This window comes from Apus apus, chromosome 5, assembly GCF_020740795.1.
Source record: "Apus apus isolate bApuApu2 chromosome 5, bApuApu2.pri.cur, whole genome shotgun sequence".
Classification (NCBI taxonomy): Eukaryota; Metazoa; Chordata; class Aves; order Apodiformes; family Apodidae; genus Apus; species Apus apus.
In genome coordinates, this window is record NC_067286.1 from 63,080,841 (window position 1) to 63,100,728 (window position 19,888).

The window sequence follows — 19,888 nt, forward strand, 5'->3', positions numbered from 1 at the left end:
CCCCCTGCCCCTCAGGTCTCACTGGGTGGGACCCCCTGCCCCTCAGGTCTCACCGGGTGGGACCCCCTGCCCCTCAGGTCTCACACCAGGTGGGACCCCCTGCCCTCAGGTGGGACCCCCTGCCCCTCAGGGCTCCCCCCGGCCCCAGGTGACCCCCCCCCCCCGCCGCAGGCCGCCCCGCCCCCCCCGGCCGCGTCGCCGCGCGCGTGACGAGGCGGCGCCGCCCCCGCCCGGACGGAGCCGGCGGCGGCTGCGGGAGCCCGGGCCGGGCGGGCGCGGGGCGGTGCGGGGGCGGCGAGAGGCGGCACCGGGCGCTCTGCGGCATGGATTACCCCGAGCCCCGCTCCCCTCAGGGCGCTTGGGACCTGCCGGCCGAAGCCAGCGGCTACGGCGGCGGCGGCGGCTACGAGCGGGCGGCCCGCGGGGAGCAGGAAGCGGCGGCAGAGGGAGACTCGGCGAGCCGCGGCGTGCAGCATCCTCCGGCCCGCCCGCCCCGCCGCCCCCCGCCGCGCTCCGCCGCGCTGCTCCGCTCCGCGCTCTCCACCTCCTCCTCCGAGGGGGAGCCGGAGGCGGCGGCCGCCCTGCCGCGGGAGCCCAGCCTCAGCCTCAGCCTCAGCCTGAGCGACGAGGCCGGCGGCGGCGGCGGCGGCGACTTCGACTCGGCCGAATCCGGCGCCTCGCTGCGCTACTCCACGGGCACGGGCGGCGAAGGCAGCGAGGGCGAAGGAGCGGGGCTGGCGAGCAGCGAGAGCGGCGGCAGCGGCTTCTCCCTGGCGGCGGCCGCCCTGCCCGAGAGGAGGCGGCCGGGGGGCGGCCGGCCCCGCTATGAGGTGGTGCGGGAGCTGGGCGCCGAGGAGGTGCGCTGGTTCTACCGGGAAGACCGGAAAACCTGGAAGCCCTTCATCGGTTACGACTCGCTACGGATCGAGCTGGCCTACCGCGCCTTGGCAGCCGGCGGCCCGGGCGAGCCCCGGGAGGGCGAGGGGGCGGCGGTGGAGCCGGTCTGCGTGCGGAGCGGGCTCTACGAGGTGGACGTGGCCAGCGCGGAGAGCTACCCCGTCTACTGGAACCGTGAGTGCCGCCGGGCCGGGGGGGCTCTCCCCTTCCCCCCCGCCGCTCGCCTCCCGCCGTCCCCCACGGGGGATGCTGGAGGCACCGGCGCCCTGCGCTGGCTCTTCTGTCCCCCGTGGAGACACCAGGTAGCCCCTCTCCTGCCCCCCACGCCCCCCCCAGAGGTAAATGGGGGGTCTGAGCACTCCCCGTCGCAGCGGTCCAGCCAAGGGGAGTGGGCACCGCTTGCTGCCCGTGCGGGCTTGGGATGAGGGATACAGGAGAAAAGATTCTCCGGGTAGAGGGGGCTTTGGGTGTCTGTCTCTGACACACGCCTGAGCAAGGAAGGACTGGGAGTTCCTTCCCAGTCTCTGGACACCCGGTGGGGAACGTGGCACTGGGCATCCTACCTTCCCAGGCACACGCGTAAGGGAAAAGGCATGAGCATCCCTCAGCATCCACTTGAGAGAGGAGACACTGGCCACCCCAACACCCCCTTAACACACCCAGAGCATGAGGGGCACTGGGTAATCCTCACCTGCCGTGTGGTGTCACAGCAGAGGATGTACTGGGCACCTCTTCACCCACTTCCAGCTGCAAAGGGAGCAGGGCATCTTTTCCCTCTCCCCACCCCCGTGCATGTGCACCTGAAGGAAAGGGGGTTCTGGGCATTCAGGTTCTGGCACACAGAGAGACAGGGAAGGGAGGTCTGGGCATCTTCTCATTTCTTGAGACATGCAGAAGAAAGTGGGAGAGAAGGTGGCTGAGACCCTTCTTGCTTATCCTTCCCTTTTCCTAAACAAAGGGTGAATGATGGGGAGATTTGCCTTCAGAATTCTCCTCCCTTCCCTCAAGGGGCACATGCTTCCTTCAGAAGGAGCAGGATGGACACATCAGTTATTTGGCCACTGCACGCTTCTGATCCCTCTTCTTCAGTGAGGAATGATGGAAGAGAGGGCTGATACCTGGCTTCCTCTCTGCTACCCTTGTTCTCTCTGTTAGGAAAATTACGATATTGTGCATCATCTACCCTAGCCCATCACCTGCCCACTGGGAGGGGGCATGGAATGGGACTTCTCATTGCTCTTGAAGGGGATGCAACAGGCATCTCAGATAAACACACAGTCCTTATTTCGTACCCTTCCAGTGAAGAGCTATTTGCTTCACCCTCTGAACTTCTAAATGAGGTGGTGATGCACCACCTCTCCCATCCTTTCCTTTGCATTTGTGTTTCTTTTGCTGGAAGAGAGGGGACCTTGGGGAACAGAGGTGAAAGGGCAGCAGGCACCTCAGCTCTTCTGCCCCTTCCGTTGAAGGAAATGCCTCTCAGGGTCTCCGTGGACAAGTGGAGCAGACAAGCTGTACCATTGCTCACCCTCCATCCCCAAGGACTTGCTTTCCAACTGCATTCCTTCAAGGACAAGGGAAAATACGGAGTTAAGTGAGAGAGGCAAAGGAGCTCAGCAATAGACACTGTCCTGGCATGGACCTGTGAGAGGGTGAACAGGTTTCTCCCTTCTCCTCTGTATATTTTTGAAACTCAGGTGGGAGTCACAGAGGAACAGCAGAACTGTTTCAGATATTATAACTAGGGCCTTTGTTTGTTTCCCTTCTTCTTTCTCAGCATCTTTACGGAAGGGAGATCCACAAATGACAGTACCAGGTGGTACCATTCACTTGTGGTGTGACAGTTTGTCTTTCACATCTTTGCCCCAGCAGACAGTGTGAGGAGTGAACAGAGGTCTTGCTCCACACATGCTTAGAGTTAAAAAGGAGCCTGGGTGCAGCTCCTAGAGCAGGAAGTGGAGGTGGTTCTCCCTGTCACCACCCTAAAGCCCCTGCTGTTGGTGCTTGATGCATCTGCGAGATGGTTACCAGGTAGAAATGATGCAGGTCATCCAAGGGTTGAGAAAACTGCTGCCATCCCTTTTGTAATGGAGAGGAGAGCTACTGAGCAGAGCTGTCAGGTGAGGCAGGATTGCTCCTGGTCGTGGGAGCATGATTCTGTACTCAGCAGCAGCTTAAAGGTTTAATTTCTTGACCCTGTGCCTTGTCCATTTTGGAAGCTGATTCAGTCTTGTTAAGCCTGAGGAGCAGATGTTTCAAATGACATGTGCTGTGCAGAGACGATTTCTGATGCTGGGAAGGAGAGGTGCCCAGAGGTTAGCACCAGAAGTGGTGCCAGGCAGGGGAGAAATAAACTCGTGGTCCTGAGAAGACTTAACGACGGGGATGTTTTCTAGTCCTCAGAAAGCTGATTAAGGAGAGTGCTCAAGTCTTTTCTTATTAGCAAGTCCACTGCTTCACAAGACTAAGATAAACTTCTGGTGTCTCAAGGTTCTGTCAGTGCCTTCTGGTCTAGCTCCTCCTTCACTTACACGTTTCCTTGCCTCTCTTCTTTGGCTGAGTGCTCTTGCCTTTCTCCCATTCTTCTCTCCTAACTGCTGTGTCCAGACCTGAGAAAACAGCAATGTCAGGTCCCAAGGATTCAGTCTCATCTGTACTTTTGAAGGCCTCAGTGTAGCTGTTATCCCCAAATGATTCCCATTTGATAGCATGCTTGTGATTTTGAATCCTAAGAGTAGCTACTACATTGATCCACCTTAGCGTGGAAGGGATCTGGTGGTGGCAAACCAGATCTCACACTGGTGAAGCCCATGAGGAGAACCTTTCTCTCTGATCCCACAAGCAGGAAGTATAATGAGTACAGCTGACATAAAATACGCTGAGGTGTACGTTAAAGAGTACAGAAACTGCTTCCTGGTTTTGCTGATTCACCTTCTCGGTTCAGAGCAAACGTCAAAAGCTTTTATCTTTGTTCTTGCCCGTTTTGTTGTTGTGTTTCATGTGTGTGCCATACTTCAGGGAAGGCTGCTATCTCACAGCTACAATACTGAACATGCTGACAGTTCTCCAGCTATTGTGGCATCTTAATGACAAGGAAATGTTGATAACAGCTTGGCATGTGCTGAAATGCTTTTTCACTCCACATCTTCAGATATCTTAAGCTCATCACAGGATTCATCTGTAGCATCAGGAACATCAGGGCAAGTTACAATTTGAGCATATTAATTACTGAGAATTGTATCCTCACCTTGTGACCTCTGGGATTTATTTAATTAGTATTTTAGAACTAGCAGAGATGGAGCAAGAGGACTAAAAATATTAGTGTTGGCTTCCAGATGACTCAGTAACTTGGAGTCAGGCTACTGCTTGTCTTCTCTGGGCACAACGAGTGATATTTTATATGTAGTTCTCCTGTTTCATTCTTCTTACATCATCCAGCCCTCTTGTGCCCTCCCAGTTGAAGAGGGTTGTTTTACAGCCATTTATCTGTAGATTCACTCATTCTGGTTTTTAAAAGTCCTGGGTGAGTCTATTAAATCTGCAGGTTGTGGAATTCTCAGTGACTCTCTCCTGTTCCTTGGCTTGTAAGTCTGTCCTGTGCAACTGTTGCCCTGTCTGGTGTTTGCTTTTCCCTTGCTTTTTGATGGTTACATTGTCAAGTTGCCTGTATTTAGTTCTTGCAGGTTTTTTTTTTAATGAATCAGTCCACCTTAACTCCAGGTAGTTGTCTTTGTCCCAGCATGTTCTCTGCTGTGTGTTGGGGGCACTCGCCACCTCACCTGTTGTCTGTCTTGGAATGGTAGTTTTAAAAATTGAAGTAGGACTTCTGTAAAACCTGGTGGAGAGAAGCAACAACAAAAATGTGTATTTATCCAGCCATTTAGCCAGTCCATGGACCGTTGTCTTTTGGGGGAGGATAAAATACTCCACTCCAGCACACAGGTTTGCTGAGGGGTTTTTGGTTTTGTGGTGTTTTTTTTTTTTTTTTAACGTACATGTTTTTGTACCTAATAGATGCAGAAGTCTATTAAGTAAGACCACTGGGTCTTAATTTTGAAATTGGTGTGCTCAGGCTGGAATTGAGCAGCTTTAAAAAAGCTATTTAACATGCCTTTAAGCTTGAACTGAAAGAAGTATCCAACACCCTCTATTTTCTTTTGTAAGCTCTGTGTGAGTTGCTTTGTACCCTGGCAGAAGAGGCAGTCATCAACTCTTTGTGAAAAGCCTCTGCAGGTTGAGCTTTTGCAAAATGAGATGTGAATGCCAAGGAATCAGATGTGAACACTGAACTTTAGTCAGTCAAGATTACTGAGAAGTCTTGGAATACAGGACTTGATGCTTGGCGCCAGGCGATTACAAAAGGCTATTTTCTGAGCAGAGTGGGGTTTTTTTCCCCCTCGTGTGCTTGTTTTGATGTAGGAGGTAAAGGTCAGCAGTAAGATACCAAGCTTTTTGTTCCTCAGCTTCTGGTGTTTCTCTGGCCTGCACTGTCAAGGCTAAAAATCATCATTTCAGAGCTGTAAGGTGCTTCTCTGCTTTGTGTAGGAGCATTGGGTGCTTGTGCCTTCCCTAGAGCTGGCAGCATCAATTTGCATGTTGACACTTTACAGGCTGGCAACCCTAAACCCATCCTGAGTCCCTAGCAGACCTCTTGCCTGGCTGCTTTGACCTCTCTCTGATACTTCTTCTGAGGCTGTGTGTTTAGTTTACGGGGTTTGTTTTGTATTCTGAAATGGAAACGGTATTGAAATTGATGCATGAGGCAAGATGAAAATTAAGGGGTTTGAGCAGAAGTTCATCAGTATGTTTGTGGTTTTAATTTCCCTTGGTCTGTTCTTAGCAGCAAAGCACAGTTGCTTTACAGCATGCTTGGGACATTGTGTTTGGTGTTTTGGACAACCTTGGAACTTGGTTGATATTATTTCCTTATATCAAGCATTAGATCAAAGGCTGAGTTCTTTAGTACTATTTTCTTGCTTTTCTCTCCATGTATGTTATCCTTTTGCAAATCAAATACTGATAGTTTACATGGCAAGGCAAAGTGTTGCTTTGGTTACTCAAAATCTTCCCTGCATTTTATATTTTTGCTTCTCTTCTTTCTATACCATCCTTTCAAAAGTATCTGGTAGGTTAGTTTTGACCAGCTCCTTCCTGACCTGAAGGCCTAACACACAGAGATGAAACAGTGTTTAGATTTGCAACTCTCCTTGTATGAACTCACAAATTACATTTGTTTGTATGTATGTTCTGTTTGTTTCTGGTCTCTGGTACCTTCTTGAAGTAGAAAGAACCTGTGAGGTTTAGGATGTTTTTACTGGAACAGGTGGGAGATGTCAGCACTTTGCTTGGATCTGCCTTTCAGGGCAAGTTTCTTCTGTGTTCTTCACTTTTATTTTTGTGGTTTACGAGCATTATTGAAGCAAAAGGAATCTGTTGTCTTACTCTGTAAATTACACCAGAATCACAGAGTTGGTCTCCTGCAGATGGTGTCAGCTACAGCAGAGTGACTAAGGATGGACTCAGCTTAGAAAGCCAGTTGTATTTTTCCTTCAGTGTGGCCCAGCACTTTTCCTGCTGGATGTGATCAACAAGGAAGAAGGCAGGTGCAGAAGGAAGATGCAGAGAATACTCGAGTTACAAGTTATGGGTGACAGGCAGAAGGATGTTACCTACTGTAGCTAAGAAAGCAGAAGATGCTTGTGGGATGAGAAGGATCAGGGGTTCTGTTCTGACTTAATTCAGGCCTGAATACTGATTCAACTGTAGCAATACCAAAGAAGTGGGATGGGATTTAATTTGGAGGTGACAGAGCCAAATTAAAGATAGATGACAGGTGAATTTATGCGTGTGTGTGTGTGTGACAGAATCATGCTGTCTAGGGGAAACTGATACTGAAGGCAAAGAGAGACCTTAGGCAGAGCTGCTTATTTCCCCTGGAGGAGCACGACAAGAATCTGGAAGAGCTGACGCTGTGTAAGTCAGTAAGCTGAAGGACTAGATGGAAGAAAAATTTACAGAAGAGCAAGAAATGAAAATAAGAAGTGAGAGTGATTCTGTCAGTGGTATCTGTAAAGCTGAAAGAAGTGAAGAGGTTTGGAGTGTTGGCCAAAGAAAAGGTCACTAGTGTGGGATGATCTGTTTGAGTGGGTTGTGAGTAGCTGAAGCCACACTAGAGTCTGTCTGGTGTGGAACTGGAGAGAAGCTCCAGAGCTTGTAAGTGTTGAAACTAGCATGGTTAGTGAGCACTGGGATGAAGGTAATGGTAGGTCTGAAGTATGCCCTGCACGCAGGCAGGAGCTGGGCTTGATGATCCTGATGGGTCCCTTCCAACTCAGCATATTCTATGATTCTCTGCACAGGAAAAAAACTTGCTCTTCTTTTCTAAAGGATATTCTTGTGTAGGAACCTCCTTGCTCCAACTGCACGTACATGATCTTGCTGCTCAGTGCTGGTGAGAGCTCGTTAACAAAGAACAATTGATGAGTGCCTGCCAGGAGAACACACACACTTAGAGCTGAGGGTGTGATTGTGCAAAGGTCCCATGACTTTTGAAGAGATTTGAGCACATGCTTACATTTTAGGAGGCGCTCACATGTTTGTCAGGTGGCACAGCCATTCTTTTGTGGGTTGTTTCAGCTTTCACCTGATGGGCTTTCAAACAACACCAGTTTCTCTGGGCGAGAAAAGAGCTGATAAGGGACAAGCACCTCCAGTTTGCTGACCTCAGCAGCAAACATGGCTGGTGGAAGTGCTTCCCTTCAAAGCACTGGTATTGAAATGTGGTAAACTATTTTAATTGAGAAGAATTCAATAAAAATAAAGCTCTAAAAGTAAAACTGCAGCCATGTTTGGTGTTTCATCAGCCCAAGGTTCTTAGATGAGCATTTTCTGCTCATTGTTGACATGGCTAGTCAGGTGAGCTGCAGGATTTTGACTTGGACCAGCAGGTTCAGGTCTGTGTATGATCAGTTGCAGAGATGTAAATTAAGCTCCTATCTTAAGCCAGAAAAAAATCCTTGAAAAACATGATCCACACTATATTTTGGGGTGACCCATCAATTGAGATGAGAGATGTCTTTGAGGGCATTCCAGTCTTTTTGAGGGGTTTCTTCTGTGGCATTTGAACTAGCCCTGAAGATCAGCCTTTAGTTACTGTATTGAGTTGTTCAGCTCACAGAGTAAATTAATTGAAATTGGTTCAGAGAGAAACAGTGACAAGTTGTTGCTTGAATGCTTCATGAGGTCTTGGTAGAACAGAGGCAATCACACGTTGAGGGTGGAGCAAAGAGTGTGTTCCTCCCTGGCTGCATCTGACATGGAAGCGAACGTGGAGGCTCATGTGGCTGCTCTGCAGATCAGAGCCTGGAAAGAAAATCCCATCTGTGCCAATCAGATTGTTCTTAATGTGCTTAGTCTCTGTGAAACTCAGAAGTTACTTCCACCTGTAATTTTGAAATTGCTTCAGTAAAGCAATTTAGAATTTTTTGATGGACCAGCAAAATAATATCCTTTACTGCTCAGTGAGTGAAATCTCTTTTCATCTCAGCCACTGACTAAACACCAAGTCTGGCTGTGGAAATTCATGGAGCTGTTTTCTGTGGCCAGGATTTCACCCTTGAACTCCTGTTCAGGTTATGTTGTTACTTTTGAAAGAGCAGAACAGATTCCGTGTGTTTGTGGTTAAATGCAGGAAGCTCACCCAGGCTGTGGTTACATGAGTGGCTCCAGTTATTTAAATGTCAGTAACCTGCTCTGTTCTGAAATATTGTGTTAGGGAATATCTGGAAGACTACAGAATGTTAAGCTAATTAAACAAACAAAACAAAAACAAAAAGGAAGTTGAAGTCTGTTGATTTACCTAACTAATGTGAAATAATGATATTTTAGTTTTGGGCTGTTTCATTACAGCATCTGTTTGTTACCCAGCATGCAGGATCATGTCACTGACAGTAAAATGTAGGAAGCTTTAATCTCATGATCAGTTTCTGTAACTGTTCTCATAATAAAGCTTCCTGTCCTCATGAGGGACTTGGGTGGGTTTTTTGAGTTTTGGTTTTGTTTGTTGGTGGTTGTTTGTTTTCTCTTCATGAGACTCTACAGACTCAGCCATGAGGGAACGAGGGAAGAGGAACAGATCTTGGCTTGGAAACTGCACCCTGTCCATTTGCATTGGCAAAAACAGAGTTTGCAGATGATTTTTGCTGTTGAAGCAGCAGTGGCCGTGGCTGCTGAGGGGGTCAGAGGCACACACTGGTGCAGAGGTCAAGTCATACCCATCCTTACACTTAAGACTTTTTCCTAGTGCAAAAAAGAATACGAGCTGTGCAGTAGTTAATGTACTGAAAAATATAACTTTAGGCCTGATATGATAGGAATGGATAGCAGCTTTTAAAGAGGCTCCAGCAGTAGCCTTGGTGTTATTCTGTAATACATTTATTTCAGTGACTCATTTCAATATTCAGGTTCTTGTGTGTATTGCAATTGCTAGGAGTGCTGTGCTCCAAGACATAGGATGTTCAGCACTTTTGGCAGGACCATGGTGGGGAAAAAAAAGACCATTTTGGCCATATTTTTTTTCCCCTTGACAAATGTGCAGGCACTTCTAAAGTCTTCATTATTTAAATAACTTTGAGCTTGTGATGTCACATATGGTATCCTCACAGTTACCTTCAGCTTGTGCAGATGTTACCCTCACGCACTGCAAATTGTTTGCATCTGTAGTAATAAGGAAGTCAAATGTAAGGAACAGAAATTACCACACTGAAAAGCAGGAATCTGAGATTACTACACTGAAAAGCATCTCGAGTTGACTGCATTTTATGAGCTTGTGTGTTCTTGTTCGTTCTCTTGGCTTTGGGCTTGGAGAGCTGGAGAATTGGGATGGTCAGTTCAGCAAAACACATGCTTTAATTTAAATTTCTGAGCCTTTGAATATTATATTAACCTTTTAGATTTCATTTGTGAGTAAGTTATGTCTGTCAAGAGGCTGATGAGTGGAGAGTGCCAGAAGTGCCTTAACTTTGCCATCAAGCCACTGAACGGGAGCTCAGCTTTGAAGCAATGAAACAGAAGTTCATTGCATCTTTTTTATAATGTTATTCTGTTTATTTTCTAGGTTGCATGCTAGCTGGTGTTGGTATTTCTGAAACAGACCCTCTTTGAGCTGCTTGTTTAAACTTCAAATCTGTTAACCTTTAGGTATTATCTCTTTGTCATCTCAGTTTTGCAACAGTTTCCTGGTTCTGCATCAAGTGAGGTGGGAAGGGCTTATGTGAGCCAGAGTTTGAGCTATACAACATTTAAATTTAGGTATACACCATTTCAGCCAACGTGGTGGCAGGAAATAAATGATGTAGTAGCACAAGAGGAATAATGAAGGCAAATTTTGCACCGTTAATTACTCTTCCTACTGTGTTGTAATGGATTAGGTAGCTTTTTCAAGCAATTTGTTAGATGTGATCACACAGCTTGAAGATCTTTGTGAAAAAAAAGAGTAGGTGAAGCATAAATTACTGCACATGTCTACTACATGTTGCATACAGTTTTTATTTTAACAGAATTTTTGTTCTTTGGAAGATTTAAGTGATTATCATAATGCAAATGGCTCATGTTATTGTCCCTTCACATCATTAATTAGAGCACTTGTATTCTTTTATTCTTTGGATTTTCAGGGGAAAAAAGCTCTATTTGTCTAAAAATAAATCCTGTGTTGCAGTCTAGATTGCTTAAACTGTTTTCCTCTAAAAGTGGTAAAATTTGTGTGACTAATTAAAATAAAGTGCCTTTCATCAGCTTGTAAGCTCTGCCATTCAAATTTATTTAGAAATTCTTGTATAAATAAATCATGCATGTGTATAACCAGCCAAACATGTTAGTATCTTTCAGTTTGAAGCATTGCCAACTGCAGATTATATGGCATAAGACTTAAGGCAGTAGAGAAGTCAAGGCAAATCCTTTCCTAGGGATCAAGATTGTAGGGACAAAGATAAATAGCACTTCATGCTGTGGAATTGGAATTTTATATTGGCAAAAAAAGAGTTAAAACACAACGTGATGTAAATATCTGTGTATTTCTTTCTCCCATAAAACAAAAGTAACAAAGAATGTAATTTAAGCTTTCTAAAATCATCTGAATATTCAAGACATGAATGAGTTTCTTGAAAGGGGATAGGAGTGAGTGCAGCTGGAAGCTAAAATGGCAGTTTTGGTTCATCACTTTTTGATGGTCATTATTGAAATAGTTTGCATCAAGTTCTCTGAATGAGTCACAGAGAAATCTTTAAATCACAGCACCTACCTGAGGTTAAACAGAGGAGCTGTGTTTATGAAGATGTGCTTTTACTCCTTCCCACGGTCCACAGGTCTCGCAGAAGATTTTCCTCCTTTGTTGCAGTCTCCTCGTTTCCCCACCCAACCCAGAGCATCAGTGTCACTGCTGTTAATATCTCCCTTTCTTCATAATCGAAATGCCACTTGCTTTTGGAGCTGGTGACTTTTAGCCTCGCTGGGTCATAATTATCGTGGTTGGAGTTTGACTTTGACCTGGACTGAAATTCAGCATTAGAGTTTGTAATTAGTTTATCAATTTTGCAAACACAGATGTTAATGGGCAGTCATTTTTTGACTCTCTTTACCAAGCTCTGCCTGTGATCACAAATTTGATTTGCTTCTTTTCTGAAAGACTGTTCAGCTTTCTTAAAACCAAACCCTGATAGAAGGAAATGTCATTCACTCGCTTCCTCTGCCAGGTGGTTTTTTCTCTTGAGGTTTCCCAGCAGCACAAGGATCACGCCTGCTGTCCAGCTGGAGATGTGAAATAAGACAAGCTTGTGGTTTGGGTGCTGTGTTGCATGCATAATGTGCCATGGTTTAAAGGAGGGGAGGGACAAGCAACTCTTGGGCCCCCCTAAAATCCCACTATGGAAAACAGAATTGCCCCACTCAGATTTTAAAGCCCTAGTCTGAAAACAAAGCTCCATAATCATCTGTCTTTAGATCTGAAAGTGATTTATAGTTCTGTATCAATGGTCTTTTCAGACTCATATATATTAATTTATTCCTAAACTCTACTATCCTGTAAAGATTTTAGAATAAAAATGTTCTTATTTCGAACGTGCCAGTTTTTCCTGGCTGAGCCTTTCTGGAATAGGCACTGTCCATCTTATGCTTGGGAGCTGCTGGTGAGTGCTACAGTCTACTCTTGTAAAGAGCCACCATGGGAAAGCTTCTCTCAGGCAAAAAGAGTTTCTTTTAATGCTTTATGTGTAGAATTTTAGAAATCTGTAGGTGGAAATTCCCATGTGAAAACTTAAAGCCCTTCAAAACTGGCAAAGAGGTTTCTTGTATTCATTTGGTATGGAGTACAAAATAATATGTGTATGATTATTATTTTTTTTAAATCTATTTATGAATTCAATGAATGAAGCCCCATCAGAATGTTTAGTCAAGAATCAAGGAATTGCTTCCAGATTTTCCCAGTAAGGATTAACATCTGACGTAGTCGTGTCATTGCTTCAGCAACAATGGGGTCCTTTATCTGCTCTCACATGTTATGTGCATTTCATTTTTTCCTACAGAGAGAGCTTTGTTTGGAAGGGCAGCCTAACTGGATCTGTGGGTATCAGCTCTACTGGAAAATGTGGATATCTGACAGGTGTGAAGTGTAGGGAAATACAGGAAAGATTAAAACAAGTGCAGGGGGAGAAGCTACTGTACATGGTGACAACTGACATTGCTGTGGCCAACTTTAATGTCATGAAAATGGAAATACTCCTCTTTCACACTTCACTGAAGGGATGTAGACTCCCAAGTGAGTTTAAGTTTTCATGCAATTGAACATACAATTCAGACAATTGAATTTTCTCTGTCATTTGTCCTGACTGTTAAATTCAGCAGCTTAAAGCCACTCAGGCCTTTTTGTTCTTCTGATACGCTGGGATTCATGTTCACTAAATAACTGTGCCCTTCAAACACCCCAGCCTCTTCATTCATCTGATGAATCATCCAGCATCCAAAACATTAGAAATTCAGCACCTAACAATTGGCTCCTGTCTGGAATAGCTGTTTTAGCTGTGCAAACTGTAGCTGAATGGCAGAATCGGGTCCTGTGCTACTTCTGACTGCATTTTTGGTCAGGCTAACAAGTCCTCAGTCAACTGTGTTCTAGAGGATGAGGATGCAGGGGGATCAGAGGGTTCAAATGGGGCTTTGGGGGACTTGGGAGGGATGAACCAACATGCCTTGGTGCCTGCCCAGTAAAACTGGCATCTGGGGGAAGGTGGGATGGGAGAGGCTGGCAGCACTCAGACTCATTGTTTTGCAGACTTCTCTCTCCATGTGTGCACAGAGGGCCTGTTTTAGAGGCTTGTGGGCAGGATTCCCAAACACTGGAATGCTTGGGTCACTGGGAGAGCCTGTGTGCCTGCAGGAAGTGAGGAAAGCTCAGCAGTAATCTGGGCTCTGGGCTCCACATCATCCACTTCCAGCATCCACTTCCCTCCTCACCTTGAGTTTTCCTGCTCTTCACCTTTCCTTGCTGGTTGCTGCAGAACCAACTTAAGGATGCCATCACCTGCAAGTGTTCCCTCTTGCACAAGTAGGATGCTAAGAGCTTATTGTTATTTCTAGTACTGTGGAAACAATGTTTTCCTGTAGATCTGTTACAGGCATAGTTTCAAAATCAGCTTTAGAACTTTTTGGTGTTACTGGCCCTGCAGGGAGATGATTGCAGGGAGATTTTCCTTTTGCTTGTAGGTAACAGTGGTCTGAGGAATGAAGAATTTGGAGTAGTTCAGAGGTTCCAAGTAAACAGCAACTCTCTTCTATTTACTGTGTTTCCACACTGACTGCAAGCAGTTGGTCCCACTGTGATCCTGGGTGAAGCAGATGCTTGCGTGGCCAGAGCTGGTGGCTGTGCTAATGGGATGGGTGACAAACCACTGCCTTTGGCTGGGTCACCTCACCCAGCTGTGTTTGAACTGGTCTGGTGACAGATCAGATAGATTCTTTCCTTTGTTCAGTGACTGTGAAATCTCCAAGCTCTCCATTGTTTCTTGTTTGTTTGTTTTTACCTAATTAATCTTTTCTGTTTCTTTGCATCTGTTGTTTCTTTTCCAAACTGTCCTTACCAGCTTGTTTTCCCCACCTTCCAGGGAGGATCAGATCTTTGAGTCATAAAGCCAGTCCTTTTTTCCCCCATCTCCTTTTTTTGAGCCCCCTCTTTTGTGGTTGAGTTCTTGGCTGCTTTGGAGAGCTGAAGTTGTGCAGTTAGTGTGCACACACACAAGACATTTCCATTGGGCTGAGTCTCTCTCTGCAGATCCAACACCCAGCAACACAAGAGTGTTCACTGGGGGTCAGTGGTCCCACTGCTGTGGGATCTTAGCAGAGCTGCATCTGTGTTGGTCCTGTGAAGCTGGAAGTTGGGATCTTTCAGGCTTGTGGAGCACAGGCACACAGAGTATTTCTCTTTGATTTTCCAGATGTAGGAGAAAAAAAATTGAGCTGCAGTGGATTTTATTGTCTCATCTTGCCTGCTGGGATGGATATCAGCAGAGAGAATTCTTGCTCCCTACAGCCTCAGTAGTTAGTGTGGGCATCAAGCACAGTTTGATGAAGAATAAGAACCAGGATACATTTTTTGGTAGGGATTTCTCTTTTGTCACATAGATAGCAAATACTGAGCACACAGCTTTCTCATTTGGAGTGTGAAACTGAAATTAGAATGACAGTGAGTGAAAATAGCCCTCAGTGAAATGCTGATTTTAGTAAAAAAAAAAAAGCCCTTTCATCCCTTTATGCTAATTGCTGTGTAATACGGGTTATTGTAAGTGCAATTCCCAAGGCTCTGTGTAGTCAGGGCAAGCAAGTGGTTTCTTTATCTCCTTATTCTGCATTGCCTTGATAATTTTGAAACCAGTGGTTGTTGTCCAATTTTATAGAGGAGCAGAAGTCTCACAGAATTCCTAATTTTTTGAAAATTCAAGGCAACTGGGTAGAGAGGAGGACAATCCATTGCAGCTGGACCATTGTTGGAACTTGAACCCTTAATAATTTTTACAGAATCTGCATCTTTCTGTCCATCTCTCACATCCTCACACACACTCACACTGAAAACTTGGCCTCATTAGCTCAGCTTGTGGATTGACACCACTTTAACTGCTCATTTCAGCCCCATGGGAGAAGGTGGTGGTGTTTCTCCTGGCATTTGTGGTTACCTTCTCAGGTGTCCCACCAGCAGGACTGTAACTTTCCCATCAAAACACCAAACAGAATTCCCTTTCCCTCTTCTCCGCTGTCAGTTTGTGATGTGCTGCACTTAAAAAGTGTCTCTCATTGGCTTTTAGAAACAGAGAAGATCCCTGTAATGCGTGGACAGTGGTTTATTGATGGTACGTGGCAACCTCTGGAAGAGGAGGAAAGTAACTTGATAGAACAGGAGCACCTCAACCGCTTCAGAGGCCAGCAGCTGCAAGAGAGCTTTGATATGGAAGTATCAAAACCTGTTGACGGGAAGGAGGGTAAGATTGTTTAGATCAATATTTTTATAGTTATTTTCTTTGGACAGTTGGGGTCTGGTTTTGTCTGAAGTAAGAACTTGATCTGTAGTGGTTTCCCATCCTACGTAGTGGGGAATGTTGTTACAGGCATCAGTTTGCTCTGCCATTTTGCAGTGCATCTTGATGTTGTAGGATTTCCTGCTGGGGGACAGTTGATGAAGACTGTAAAAATTATATTCATGGGATAAACTACTTGTTCTCATTTTGCTTCATCCTTCCTGTCTTTTAATTGGTTTTGAAATCTCTCTCGCAACTGAAATCAAATCTCTTGATGGGACAAGAAGAGGCAGTGTCCAAAACCAAACTGGCTAGTACCTGTCTGGCCATTATTCCTAATTCAAATCTGAAGGGAATATAATTTTCCATTTTTGTTCAGTCTGTTAATTTAATCAAACAGTTCTCAGCTCTAGTAAAACTTGGGCATTCATTCTGCTCTGGAGGTCCTTGTGTTTTAATGATCAGGCTGAGGACATTCAGCTTAAGTGTTCCTGGGTAAAAAATGCATTTAACATTTTAAGAGCAGCCCTCTGAAACTACTGAGCTATTATTTAATGTATACTGTTGTTTATTGTTCAGGATAAACAAAGCAGAGCAAAAGTTCAGTATTTTTTACCTTCACACTTCTGGTTTTTGGTTGTTCCTCAGTGAACAATTGACAAACCAAGAGCTGCAAGGATAGTCCTCACAATATATTTTAGTAGGGTTTTGCTTGTGTTATTCTTTAATAAGCAACTTTATTTTTGAAGTCTTTAAACTACAACGTTGTACAAAGCAGTCACACTCTGTCATTACTGTAAGGAAAGCCAGAATATCATTTGTTGACTCAGGGAGCTTTTTTCAACCATGCAGAGAGTAAAGTTTTTAACTCTCCTCAAAGCTAGCGAGGACTCCGTGAATATTTTTGTTGCTATTTGTACCACTTTAAAATATCTTTCCCTCTGGCCAAGCCTGCAGTAGAGTCTTCTGCTTTAACAGCTGTGTCAGGTAGGTGCCTAAGATGGTGTGACCCTTGAGCCTTGTGCCAGCACAGCTGCCCTTTTGAAAGGCACTTTCACCTGTATTTGTGTGCTTGAACTGATTTATGATTCCAGTGTGCTGGCACAAAGCTCAGCTCTGTTAGCACAGCTGGATCCCCACTCAGAGTGGGGGTGTTAGTTGTGGTGGGGGAATGTTTTTACATGGGCAAGCACATCTTTAGGGTTGCTGAGGAGTTCCAGCCTTTGGTAACTTAACTCCTGGTGGAAGGGGAGAAGGATGAGCTTCAGTTGTACTTAGATACTTGGATTCTCCCTATCAGGTAAGGAAGGGAGGTCTGGGGTTTTTTTGGGTTTTTTCCATCTCAGAAAGTCTGGTCTGTGAAGCAGAAATTTTCAGATTTGAGGTCAGAGAGCTTGGGGAGAGTGATAGAAAAGATATAATCCCTGATATTTATGGGAACATAAGAGATCAGAAACAGAACCCCCAAATTCAGACACCAGTGCTGCTTCTAAAACTAAAGTGAAAAAAAGGCAAAACAAAATAACTAACAAGCAGCTATGTATGTATTAACATCAAAATGGAATACATGTCATCTCACCAATCACTTTCAATAGATTTTTTTTCTAGTAATGGGAGAGTTGCAAGAAAATTAGAGCCAGCAGTAAATGTGAAGTGTTGTTTTGTCACTATGAAGTGCCTCTCAATACATCTCTAATCAGCTGGCATCCATGACTGCCATCTGCACGTGGCACAGGGAGGAGCTTTACAACTTGCATTAACACTGCTAAAGTAAACATAATGAATTGGGGAAGTGCTGGATTCAGTTTATACAACTCTTAAATGCTACAGTTTGTTGCTGCAATTTGGTGTAATTGCATCCTGTGTGAAACGTATTTTGATCCCATGGAGCTTTACAAGTAGCTGTCATTTAAGTCTAGTGAAAGATAGATTTGGTCTGTAAACATCATTGAGAGGTGAAGTGACTATTCAGAGTGCTATGATAAAGCATTATTTATTATTAAAAACCAGCCATCTCATCCTCTTCCTCAGCAAAATTAATGCAGTCTCCAGGAAGAGTCTCTGAGTACTTAGACATAATTACTTTCTTAGATGAATGTACCAGTTTGCATCAAGAGTAACAAAAAACTAGCTTGTCAACAAGCATCTTGGTGATCAGCAGTGGACAAACCTGTCAGCTCTTGGTCTGCCTCCAGCCATACAGAGCCATAAATGGTAGCAACAAGCTGATGAAAAGTTTGGAGCAGGTTCCAATTTGTTGCTCCTGTTGTGGATAAGTTTCTCTTACTCAGCCTGCCCACTCCAGGCAACACATGATATCCTGGAGCTCAGTATCCAAGGCTCAGCTGACAATTTCTTAGCAATTTACTAATCTTTATTTGTTTATTTTATGGTCCTCTGAAATATTTTTGTGAAGAAAACAGAATTGTGAGCAAGCTGGCTAAGTGTTTAGCACTGCTCAGCTTTTGAGCAGCCTCCCCAGTGTGTTGCAGGCAATGGAATTGCCCTGGAATTCCCAAAAAACCAAGCACTGTGTTGATGACCTGTGAAGGGCAGCTGCTCAGCGTGCAGGGCCCCTCTTCTTTCCTCATATCTTTGCTTTTGGAATACTCATTAGGAGGGTACCTTTACATCTTAAAAAAACTATTTCCCACTCCAATCATTTGATTGGTCAGTTCTGCTCCTGAATTGCAGCACATTGCCAAGAAGTAACTGAGCTTCATCCAGGGCGTTTGTGGTGATGGGATGTTGATGAATAAATGCCCTGTTATAAAGCTCTTAATCCAAGCAAACCTTCCTCCAAAAGTGCAAAATGTTTCAGAATAGAGGCCTCCAACCTGTTGCCTATAAGTAACATAATTCCCATCTTCCAGTGTTGCTTGGGAGCACATGAAGCTGTGAATGCTGAAGGTGACAGAACAGCAGATGATGATGTTTAGGTGAACAATTTCTCAATTTCTGTTTCCATGGGGCAGCCTGGAGACCTCTGCTTCAACAGGAGATCCCTCTGCTGAGCAAACCATAGTGGTATTTTGATTTTCATCCCTACAAAGTGTTTCATTTCATGCCCTGCAAAATGAACTGCATTTATGGTGCCTGATGTCACTGACTCCTCTTGTTGTCTGATCCTCTTCAGTGATCTGCTGAGCTGTTGGTCTCAGCAGTGTCATGACCTGGGTAAATTATTTGTTATGGCAGAATGCAGAAGTGGGGCAGTTTATGTCTTAGGACTGTCCAAGGAGGTTAGTGTAACTTTTAGACTTGCCATATCCAGTTGACCTGGATTTGTGTCCGAGAACAATATGTTCCATAGGAGTTTACAAACATGGGTCTCAGTTACCATAGCTCTGTCTGCTGCTTGGAAAAATGAGTCATATTTCTGAGATTTCTGGTGGGATATTTGGTGTTCTGTATGTGTTGGCATCCGTAACACTTGTAGAAGGCCAACTCCTATGGAGACAAGCTGAGAGAGTTGGGGTGTCCAGCCTGGAGAAGAGAAGGCTCCAGGGAGACCTTAGAGCAGCTTCCAGTGCCTGAAGGGGCTCCAGGAAAGCTGGGGAGGGGCTTGGGACAAGGGCATGCAGTGGGAAACATTTCCAGCTGAAAGAGTGGAGATTGAGATGAGATCTGAGGAAGAAATTCTTTGCTGTGAGGGTGGTGAGACCCTGGCCCAGGTTGCCCAGGGAAGCTGTGGCTGCCCCATCCCTGGCAGTGTTGAAGGGCAGGTTGGATGGGGCTTGGAGCAACCTGGGCTGGTGGGAGGTGTTGCTCATGCAGGGGGTTGAACTGGAAGGTCTTTAGAGCCTCTTCCAGTGCAAACCAGTCTGGAATTCTGTGATTCTAAGAATTTGACCAGGGTCAAAGCAATATTGAAGGGTTTTGGGGCCCTCAAATTCATTTGTCCAGTACTTGGTTTTTTCATCCAGGTGACACTAGGCTTTTTTGTCCTTCTTAAGAGCAACTTGTTCTTCAAACTTAACATACACCAATTAATATCAACACAAGATACAGGGTGACATTCTGATCTAGATTCTTATGTTCAAAATTTAAATACTTGATACAAACTTCAGCCTTTAAATGTGGAAGTATCTGGAGTGTTTATTTGATCATAGATTCATGGAATCATAGAATGGTTTGTGTTGGAAGGGACCTTAAAGATCATCTAGTTCCCATGTTTCTGTCTTTGTGCAGAAATACCTTTCTTGTATTGCATATACCCAGTGATTACTCTTAAATATGTTACTACTGTAAAATAGTTCTGTAAATATTTCTGAGGGAGACCTTGGTTATAACACTTGTTCTTTCAAAGAGTATTTCAGGTTAAGCCATTTTGAAAGGAACTAAAAAAGGGCATTGTGATACCTTTTCAGCAATCAACAGGCTTTAAGGTTACAGAAAAATGTAAGATTTAGAAGCTGCTTTTTGTGCATGCTCAG

The 19,888-nt window shown here is 45.0% G+C and overlaps 1 protein-coding gene across 2 annotated transcripts in view; it reads left to right on the plus strand.

The window, feature by feature from the left end:
• Positions 1 to 259: 259 nt before the first annotated feature.
• The window catches only part of DDHD1 (DDHD domain containing 1), a 64,231-nt gene continuing 44,602 nt past the window's right edge, over positions 260 to 19,888 (plus strand). For both annotated transcript variants that reach the window (XM_051621141.1, XM_051621142.1), the window contains exons 1-2: positions 260 to 1,071; positions 15,243 to 15,416. In XM_051621141.1, the coding sequence (XP_051477101.1) occupies positions 324 to 1,071; positions 15,243 to 15,416 (922 nt within the window). In that variant the 5' untranslated portion in view covers positions 260 to 323. The remainder of the gene's footprint in view (positions 1,072 to 15,242; positions 15,417 to 19,888) is intronic.